The 11314-nt window shown below is 25.0% G+C and overlaps 1 protein-coding gene across 1 annotated transcript; it reads right to left on the bottom strand.

The window, feature by feature from the left end:
- Positions 1–4828: 4828 nt before the first annotated feature.
- On the bottom strand, positions 4829–5863 carry LOC126896639 (uncharacterized). Its single transcript, XM_050669581.1, has 3 exons — positions 5611–5863; positions 5117–5227; positions 4829–4956 (listed from the first exon to the last, which is right to left on the bottom strand). The coding sequence occupies exons 1-3, from the start codon at positions 5843–5845 to the stop codon at positions 4841–4843; spliced, it is 462 nt and encodes a 153-aa protein (XP_050525538.1). The 5' UTR covers positions 5846–5863; the 3' UTR covers positions 4829–4840.
- Positions 5864–11314: the final 5451 nt, after the last annotated feature.

Below are 11314 nucleotides of genomic sequence, written 5' to 3'. Positions count from 1 at the left end.
GGCATTTAAAAAAGCAACTTTTTTACAAAAACTAACTTTTTAAACTTAATTTTTGAAAATGTTTCGGAAATACTGCGTCCTTTCGACATATATAAAATTAAATCTTATGTTATGTACTATATAATTTAAAGAAAAATTTGTCCTGGCGACCTATCTTCTATGCGCAAATGGCTACCGTATTCAAAAATATGCCATTTTTGTATTAAAATTCTGGGTTTTGTATTTTATTTTATTTTAAAATATCTTAATAGTGGAATACACTGACTTTCATGAATATTAAATAATTTAATTGACATAGAATAAAGTTCATAAGACACAAGAAATTAAACTTATTAAAACTTTTTCACTTTTTTCACTTTTTTAAAGTCCAAAAAATAAATTTTAAATTTGAGTTAGCTTTAATTTCCAATTTTATCATGGGACAAAAGCAACGAACAGTTGCCGAATTGGTAATGTCTTTCACGCTTTGGGTCGAGGTTCAAATCCGCTTGTGGCAATTGATATTTTGCATTTTTTTTGAATTAGAAAGAAATTTTCAAATCATTTGATATTTATCTCATTTAAATTCAATAACTTCAATAAATATAAAGGATCCCATTACTATTAATTTTTTAACTCTATTTGTGTGTGCTACTACCAGTCTATAATATTCCAAATTATTTTGTAACAAGTTGCTATATAAATAATAAGTTTAAAAAAAAATGATTTTTAGTTTCACCTGAATTTAACGATGGATTTCAACAATTATAATTAAATTTTATAATACAGTCAATTAAGTAAATCTTTTTAACAACTTTTTTTTTTTTGTTTTTTTTAGATAAGTAAATCATTAAAATTAATTATGTTCTGAATATTTCCATTGTAGATTCTTTTTAAACATCCAAAGTTAATTAGAAATGATTACTATGATTTTTATTTAAGTGATCTATTACGATAAAAATCGAACTTTTCTGATTAATATACTGTAAATATAATTATAAAATTTCCTGATTGCATATTAATCTTAACAATTTCATTTTTGTCTATTTAACAATTTCAATTTCAAACTTGCAAGGTGAGCTAAAAGTTATGGTAATAAATTCATTTTTTTTTTTTTTTTTATTATAAACTTTCACTTTAAAGGACGAAATAAAGAAGGTTAATAATTATTACTTTTAACATATTAAAAATCAATATCAATAATAATTTTAAAATAGTTCAATATAACAATTATATAATATATAATTTTAAATTATATTTTTGAATCTAAGAATAACTAATCTGTATATAATTAAGGAAATAGTTGATGTTGCTTTTGTAATTATCCACCAATTACTTAGAAGTAAACATTATTTACAGATTTGCATCGAAGTGTTTCTTATGATAGTGATTTTAATCACTGTCAGATATCATTTATACGTGTACCAACTATGCCACGTCCCCATTGTACCGCGATCCCACTGTGCTGGGTTGTTTACATACAGAGTTATTTATTTATCATAAACTTTGTGGCTATCATAACTATTGTTTTTTTAGAATGATTTAGTATCATTCATAAAAAATTTATTTTAGATTCTATAAATTAAATACAATTCTTAATATAACATGTATCTAAATTTTTGAAATTCATTCCTTGTGTCTTATAAGTGTATCGAATTACACTAATTTCTTAGAATTAAACATTATTTACAGATTTGCATTGAAGCGTCGAATAGCGTTGAAGCATCGAATATTTGATCTGACAAACCGAAACCAATATTTAATTAAAGCTTTTTAAGAGTACTTAATGATAACAAAAAATAAATATATTTCAAAAAATTTTTGGTACGAGTTATTTTATTATAAATCCAATAATTACAACATTTCTGCGAAAATTCGTTCCTTTTTTCATTTTGCTCTAAGTGAAATATACTTAAATGTTTTATATTGTGCCTTGGTTTGATCAATACTAAGATTATTGCTCAACAATTTGGAGACCCTCTCAATCTTTTCTAATTGTAATTTTAAATAAAGTTCAAAAAATGTTCTTATAATTTATTTATTTTAAAATAATTAAATTTGGTATTACTATCGATTTTACAATCTTAGACTTACAATTGAAAGACTGTCCTAATAGTTAAAATAATTTATTTTTATATTCCACCAAAATGAGGCAAATGTAAGGAAATAAATTTTGATTCCTCTCTTTTATTTGAAAAGTGCACTAATATATCCAGTTGGGATACATAGAAACTCGTGGGCCGTTTTTTAATTAGTTGAGCAGCAACAGGTTATTTAAAAAAAAACCGAAAAGATGAATGAATAATAATATTCGCATAATATTGCGCCACTTTCGCTGGCGTCGGCGACGCAGTATTCGCCATGGTTTGGTCGCACGACACGTTCGGAACCAGTGGCGTACATCCTTGACGTTGTCACTTCGATAACGGAAAAAGTCTCAACGTATCATTTGTGGCGGATCGTCGTTGCTGTACTTTGCACTGTGACGTTCCCAGATAACATAGAAATATTGCTGCAATGTTAAAATAACGTTACAAATGTAACGTGCAATATTAATAAAACATTAATATTTGATTGCCAGACATTAAATAAACGTTTAAATAACGTTATATAAATGTTTTGTGAACCAAAAGTTCATATTTATATAACGTTGCAACCTTAACATTAAATTAACGTATTAAATTTAACATTAAAAGGAATTTAGTATCATTGGACAAATATCCATATAATACTCAAAAATGATGGCTGTTGCCATGCACGAGCATACGAGAATATGTGCAGTTTTTACAACAGGCATATTATTAACATTTTTGTGGCGCAATTAATATAAGTAGTTTTTAACCGGTAATCCAATGATAAATTATATTAAATATAATAGGTGTCTAACTATTCTTCCCTTTTACTACCACAATATGTAGTATATTATAAATATTTCTATTTTTCTAACCTTATTTCATCAAATAATTGTTTTCGTAGAATGAAAAAAGGGGTTAAATTTATTTTCATTTGTGGGACGTGTAATGATATACATAGTACATCATTAATATTATAATAAATTATTTGTATACACAATAGATCATCAATGTCATAATGTATTATTTAAGACTTCAATCAATCAATTACACAAAATAAAATGTATACCAATAAAAATAAGATATATATATATATATGTACCTTTTAAATGTTTAAAAATATTAATGAAATTTCGTAGAAAAAGAGTATATATTAATTAGATAAAACAAACAGGAAATAATAAACAATATGTAATGGTAGCACATAAGATGAAGGGTAATAAACTATGTCTAAATTATTATATGAGATATGATTGTATTTTATAATATGTAGATCATTATTGATGAAAATGTAATAAATAACATGTAATAAATTACAATTAATAAAGAAATAACGGTGACGTCGGGGATTACTTCTTGCCTTTGAACTACGGTCAAATTTAATATAAAAAGCCAAAAATAAAGAGCATTCTAAGACAGATGCAATCAGATACTTACAGAGGCACTCACTACGCTCGACCATTCCACACTACGAAACATATGCAAGAAGTGATCCGCCGTCAACACAGTTATATTTGTTCACAAAATACAAAATCTATTTATTTAAGAGTATAGCAGAAAATATCGAGGTAGGAATCTAATAAATTCACCAAAAATAAATAAGGTTTAAAATTAAATATTATGAGTATATAGATTAAGTAGGCATACAGGAAAATCAAGTGATTATCAATAATAATAAATATACCAAGTAAATTTAATAAATCGATAATGTTTGTACAGAGTTACTTGGCAGAGTTATATCGTTGATACGTGTCTATTTCAGGAGTTAGGTTGGAGGTTCATATGTATAGCCACCATACCACTCTGGGTAGACACACGAGGTGACTCAATCCCACCTATCATCGATAACCGTCAAAACTCGTGGCATTATTGATATTTAAGAATTGACAATTAATTATAATAAATCCCATATTAATAAAATAAAGATCACTTTATTTTTCTATCATCTTCTATCTTTCTTACAGACCCTCGTACTCATATCCCGAGTAATAATATTATTAATACAATGAAGTAGTGGATCAAATAAGAATCAAAATCCCGTCATATTCTATTTAACTTATTTCTTTTGAGCAACTGTCAAAGTAGCTCCCTAAATTAATAACCCCCCATAATTATTATATCATAATTAACACATAAAGTATTAAAGAAATTAATTCTATTATTATTATCTTTTTTTGATTCACTACAGACGTTACTATAATAATATAACTGTAAGTACGTATTATGCAGTGAAAATTATAATTATAGTAATTACTAAAAAAAAACACATCTTAAGAAACAGAATAAATTTATATACCAAATATTATTGATCTAAGGCAAAGAACTGCTAATTATTTATTAACAGATTGCAAAAAGTTTTAAAAAGATTTTTATATCAAAAGTTAAAAAGCAATATAAATGTCATTCATGATTAATAAAAAAATATTGTATTATATTAATAAGTATTTATTTTAAAAATTACAAATAAAATTGTAATATAGTATTTAATATATTGTTTGTGAGAACTTATCTGATCTGAAACAAAAAAAAAAAAACACTTTCGATACACTAAGAGTACAATTTTAAATTACTTAATCAATGAAAATTCGAAGAATCATGTATAATTCTTAAAATAAAACAATGTATCTATGATAACATAAACCTGTATCATACATCACTTGTAGTTTTATCGAAAAAAGGATCACTCCTGAGGAACTATTTAAATAAAAATGTTTTACTTTAATATATTTTACTAATAAAAAAGCATTGAATAAGTAATAAATTACACCTACATATATCAGTATACATATCTAATTTTTTTCATGTGATCTCTTCAACCTAAAAGACGCTTGAGTTAAATATATTTTCATTTTGTCTTCAACCTCTTGTAGACAATTTTCATATTTTGGAATTTTCACAATAGAATCTAGAATAAAATTAGCATACTAGTTCAAAAAAAATTTTTTTTTTTACTTAAAATAATATCATAATAAATAATGACGTTAATAACAATTTTGATCATTATTCTAGAATAAAAAAAACTCTTAAAATATTTGTATAAAAAAGTCAGACAAGTTATTGCTTACCAAATACAACCTTACAAATTGGTAACTGGCTAAAACTTTTTTTCCCTTTTATACCTCTACCAACATATGAGTAATGCTGCAATACTTTATCACTGAATAGTTTAGTCATTATTCATTTTAATATTTTTCTTACATTACCTCCACCTAATAATGAAAGTTCTTTAATCTAGTATGTAACAAAAAATCAATAAATTAACTTTTTAAAAAATTTAATTAAATTTTTTTAGAAAAACTATTCAATCATATTAATTTACAGAAAAAATTTAATTATTAAGTTAAAAATTATTATTATTATTCAATAATTAGTCATCAGAGTATTTCTAAAGCATATCTTATTAATAACACTACTCAATCCAGATTTCAACAATTAATATGAAAAAACATTTACAGTCAAAAGTATCAGTATAATGTGTATATCCATTATTTTAGAAAGCTCTTTAATTATTTATATGTTAATGAAGATTAATTATTTTAACATAAAAAATTAACTATACCAGTTTTTTTTTGGTAAGTAGAATCTGATAAAATATGCTCATTTATACTTTCTAAATCAGTCTCCAATTCAATAGGGAAGATACAATCCATAGCTGAATAATCAGTTGTGGAGCTATTTTCTGAAGTGGCAAGTACCTTCAAATTTTCTAACCTTTCAAAATTTTGTAACAAAATGTCCAATTTTTCATTTATTGATTTAATTTCATATTTAATGAAATGTTGGTTTTTAAACATTTTACTTTGAAAATCTACTCCTACACAAAAAAAAAAAATACTTACATATATTAACTATTAAAAATATATATGTTATTGAATAAAATAAATTAATTAATTTTTAAATTAAATTAAAATTAATTTAAGTTAATTAATAAATAATTAATTTTAAAAATTTATAAATCTATTTAAATAAAAAGTAACTAGTAAAAATAAATTGACAGTAATACAATTGATGTTCAAGAAATTATATCAAAACCTATTTAGCCAAGAGTGCTTCCAAAATAAAGAATTTAACTGTCTTAATCCAAAATCAAATAGGTATGCTCAGTGTTTAAACTACAAGAGCAGCAGATTGTGTTATAGCACCCAAACCTCAATTTCAGCACTCCTAAACTCACGGATCTCATGTTTTTCTTATTTAATTGGTCAATTTTTAATGAGCTGTGATTGGAAAAAATAATTGGTCATGTAATTAAACAAGTTTTTGAGTAAATAAAGTGCTATCTATAAATTTTATTAGTTTGAACAGAATTCAAATTTGCCGTCAGCGCTTTTAGTGATTTTCAGTTTATTGTATAAAATTTGAATATAACATGATAATTATTTTAAGATAAGATGTATAGTGTACAATAATCAATTTAACATGTATATACATATATAATAGCTAGTGTACAACAGTGTATATTTTATGACAGATAAATTATTTGTTTGTATACAATTGGTATTAAATATTAATATATTAAATTATATTAAATATAATGATATTATTAATTAAATATTGATAAATGTAAGATGCGTAATGCAGAGCATTGTGCATATTACGACAATATTAAGACTCATACTTATGTTCTTAGATTTTGTAGAATTTGAGTTGTATGATAATTTTGTTGGTGATACAACAAAATTATTATTAGAGTGTAAATGATCGCGTCTTTTTGGAGAATCAACTATAAAAAAACCCAACCCAGCACAGGGGGGTCGCGGCACAGTGGTGACGTGCATAGCTGGATCAAGTATAATGATATCTGACAGTGATTAAAATCACTACCAAAACAAATGTTGGTGTAATAGGTTTTTTATGACATCGATATTAGCAGGTACATAACAAAGTTATTATCAATGGTAGTAAGGCACATTGTTGTGAGTTTATAAATACACTAACTGACAATACAGAAAGTATATCTATTGATAGTCATAATTGATAATAAACAATCCGTGACTGTGATAACAATGTCATAAAAAACAAATAAGCTACCTGTATTTATAATCCCTTGTGTATTATACATGTATATTAGCTCAAAAATTTGAAACTTTAAATATTTATATCTAATAAACGAAGTTACATTAAAAATTTGCTATTAAATTAAAAACTTTATTAAATTCAAAATATGTGTTTTCTCGTTTAAAAAAACTCAAGCTAATATTTTTTAACCTTGAAGGGATGAAAGACATCATGTTTTTACTACATATTATTGTAGTACTTTTTGAATCAAACAATATTTTCCTTACCAAAAATTAAAAAATACTTACTGAATAAACGAGTGTCTTATCCTTAATAAATCACTCTGTGTATATATATATATATATATATAAATTATAAGTATACTTCATTTTTATTTAATTTTGAATGAAAATAAATTATTACTAAAATGTTAAAAATGAAACGTAGAGTTAATATTAAACGTATAATATAGAATAAACATTATTTAAACATTCAATAGTGTCGTAATATGCACAATGCTCTACATTACGCATCTTAAATTAATCAATATTTAATATTTAATTAATAATAATAATTATATTTAATACCAATTGTATACAAACAAATAATTAATTTATCTGTCATAACATATACACTGTTGTACACTAGCTATTATACATGTATATACATGTTAAATTGATTATTGTACACTATACATCTTATCTTAAAATAATTATCATGTTATATTCAAATTTTATACAATAAACTGAAAATCACTAAAAGCGCTGACGACAACAACCTATGAAGGGGATAATTAAAAATAATATAAAAAGGCTGAGTTCTGCTTGCACATCATTGAGCGAGCATACTAGCGAGCGTCTCATATACGTATTTTTTCATATATGTATTTTCTCTTTCCTTTTTGAAGATCTGAATTCAATAAGGAATTCAGAATTCTTCTAACTCATTTATTTTGAGCAAACTAGCCGCGACCCCGTTTTGTCGTCGGTACATTTTAAAGTGAAATTAAGTACAATTATTTTTGCGTCAATATTTATTAATATTTATTAAAAAAAAAAGAAAAGTATAAATCTGAACGTGAAATATATAAAAGAAGTAAGTAAATTTATATTAACCCAATTATTTAGAATTAATAATCTGAGTAAAGAATGGTAAAGCAATAGATTTTTTAAACATCATATAATTTAATTATTAATAACTAGTTAGTGCTTGGTCATATACTTCGACTGGGTGTCTGCGAGGAGGCCTCCGCCACTCCATGAACGCCTCGGTATTTCCACTAAAGCACATACCAGTTAACATCACGCTTCAAGACCCTGGCCACTACATGAATACCTCAGCGTTTTAATATCTCTATTAGAGGAACTTAATACATATTTTATTATATCTACTTGTCTTTACTGTTCTAAACCCTCGGGCTCTACAACCCCGATAGAACCTCGTTGCTCCTGAATTGACCAAATCCCCAAATATCCAACATTGGTCAATAAATACACCCATCGCCTAACATCATATTTTTTGCTTATTTTTGTATTACTACAAAGTGGCGCGTAACAACGAGCTTAGTTAAATTTTACTAAGGGTTTTATAAAAAAAAAAATTACTCAGAAAAATCAAAGCATTCAAATTATAAAAATTTTATAACTTTGAAATATTAAAAACAAAAAAAAAGATTGTTTTATTAATATAAAGAAAAAAGAGAATTTAAAATTAATTTGAAAATAAAAATAATGTTCTAAAGAACTTTGAAGGAATTTAAAAAAATTGAGAATAAAATATATTTATACTAAAATAAAAAGTGAATTGGATTTAAAAAAAAATTGAGAATAAAATATATTTATACTGAAATAAAAATTGAATTGAATTTATAAAAAAATTGAGTATAAAATATATATACACTGAAATAAAAAGTGAATTGAATAAAAAAAAAAATAAAGTTATAGCAACATAATTTTAAAAAAAACCCAGCACAGGGGGGTCGCGGCATAGTGGTGACGTGACATATTTGGATCAAGTATAATGATATCTGACAGTGATTAAAATCACTATCATAAAAAAAGCTTCGATGCAAATCTTTAGATAGTGTTTAATTTTAAAAAATAGGTGGATTATTCCAAAAGCAACATGATCTGCTAGTTCGTTATTAATATCCTGATTCAGATAAAGTATGTCGAATGAAAAAGGGATTATTAAAAAATAGTATTTCCCATAAAAAAATTATATTGATCAATACACTTTTCAATAAGTTATAGCATTATAAAGTTAAAAATGTAAAAAACAAAATCAAAAATTTTCACACAAAAACAGCATTCCGTAGCCATTTTCACCTTGAAGATAAAATAAAGTCCGAATTTTTTTTTTACCATTATAAAGTATATTACATTAGCTTTAATTTAAGATATATATAAAAGTGTCAGACCTTCCGGAACACTTTCAAAAGTTACGTTGAAAAAGTTCTACTTTCTATATGCATTTTTATGTTTTGAATCCCCCCTGTATTTAGGGAAATGGTCCGATTTAAAAAAACAGTATGTCGAATGAAAGATCTATATAAATACTACTTCTCATAAAAAAATTGTAATGATTCATACATTTTTCAAAAAGTTATAGCATAATAAAGTTAAAAATGGAAAATACAAAATCGAAAATTTTCACACAAAAATAGCATTCGGTAGCCATTTTCACCATGAAGATAAGATAAAGTCCGAAATTTTTTTTTTTCATAATAAAGCATATTACATTAGCTTTAATTTAAGATATATATAAAAGTGTCAGACCTTCCGGAACACTTTCAAAAGTTAAGTTGAAAAAGTTCTACTTTCTATATGCATTTTTATGTTTTGAATCACCCCTGTATTAAGGGAAATGGTCCGATTTAAAAAAAAAGTATGTCGAATGAAAGATCTATATAAATACTACTTCTCATAAAAAAATTGTGATGATCCATACATTTTTCAAAAAGTTATAGCATAATAAAATTAAAAATGTAAAATACAAAATCAAAAATTTTCACACAAAAATAGCATTCCGTAGCCATTTTCACCTTGAAGATAAAATAAAGTCCAAAATTTTTTTTTTTCATAATAAAGTACATTACACTAGCTTTAATTTAAGATATATATAAAAGTGTCAGACCTTCCGGAACACTTTCAAAAGTTAAGTTGAAAAAGTTCTACTTTCTATATGCATTTTTATGTTTTGAATCACCCCTGTATTAAGGAAAATGGTCCGATTTAAAAAAAAAGTATGTCGAATGAAAGATCTATATAAATACTACTTCTCATAAAAAAATTGTGATGATCCATACATTTTTCAAAAAGTTATAGCATAATAAAATTAAAAATGTAAAATACAAAATCAAAAATTTTCACACAAAAATAGCATTCCGTAGCCATTTTCACCTTGAAGATAAAATAAAGTCCAAAATTTTTTTTTTTCATAATAAAGTACATTACACTAGCTTTAATTTAAGATATATATAAAAGTGTCAGACCTTCCGGAACACTTTCAAAAGTTAAGTTGAAAAAGTTCTACTTTCTATATGCATTTTTATGTTTTGAATCCCCCCTGTATTTAGGGAAATGGTCCGATTTAAAAAAACAGTATGTCGAATGAAAGATCTATATAAATACTACTTCTCATAAAAAAATTGTGATGATCCATACATTTTTCAAAAAGTTATAGCATAATAAAATTAAAAATGTAAAATACAAAATCAAAAATTTTCACACAAAAATAGCATTTGGTAGCCATTTTCACCTTGAAGATAAAATAAAGTCCAAAATTTTTTTTTTTCATAATAAAGTACATTACACTAGCTTTAATTTAAGATATATATAAAAGTGTCAGACCTTCCGGAACACTTTCAAAATTTAAGTTGAAAAAATTAATTTTTTGTGAAAAAGTTGTCATTTTAAATCCCCCCATGTGGGCAGGTTAAAAAGTCAGATTTATAAAAAAAATATACCAAATGATAGGTAATGACATCATGCATCTATAAAAAAAAGAACTATATTGATATGTTCATTTTTTAAAAAGTTACGGCAGTTTTTAGTAAAAAAAATTGAAAAAATTTCGAAAAGTAGCCATTTATAAGTTTGTAATTTTTTCGGAGGTTTCCCCCATTTACGGGGAACGAGGGAATTTTTTTCAATTTTTGAGGGTAATGTCTTTGACTAGATACGATTTGTGATCTTTTGACGTATCATTGAAAGAAATCGGTTCGTTGAGAGCTGAGAAAAAGTGGTAACAGACACAAAAAAAAA

The sequence above is a fragment of the Daktulosphaira vitifoliae genome, unplaced genomic scaffold, assembly GCF_025091365.1.
Source record: "Daktulosphaira vitifoliae isolate Bord-2020 unplaced genomic scaffold, ASM2509136v1 Scaffold_1, whole genome shotgun sequence".
NCBI lineage: Eukaryota > Metazoa > Arthropoda > Insecta > Hemiptera > Phylloxeridae > Daktulosphaira > Daktulosphaira vitifoliae.
Note: the sequence above shows the minus strand (reverse complement) of the source record. Positions and strands in the feature narration are given on the sequence as shown.

Excerpts from the sequence above, each read along its gene's own strand:
- LOC126896639 (XM_050669581.1), bottom strand. The coding sequence starts at position 5,845 with ATGTTTAAAAACCAACATTTCATTAAATATGAAATTAAATCAATAAAT. Across the intron at positions 5,228-5,610 it reads TACTTACCAAAAAAAAACTG|TAATGACTAAACTATTCAGT; the intron begins GTATAGTTAATT and ends TATTAAAATGAA. Across the intron at positions 4,957-5,116 it reads AATTTGTAAGGTTGTATTTG|ATTCTATTGTGAAAATTCCA; the intron begins GTAAGCAATAAC and ends ATTTTATTCTAG.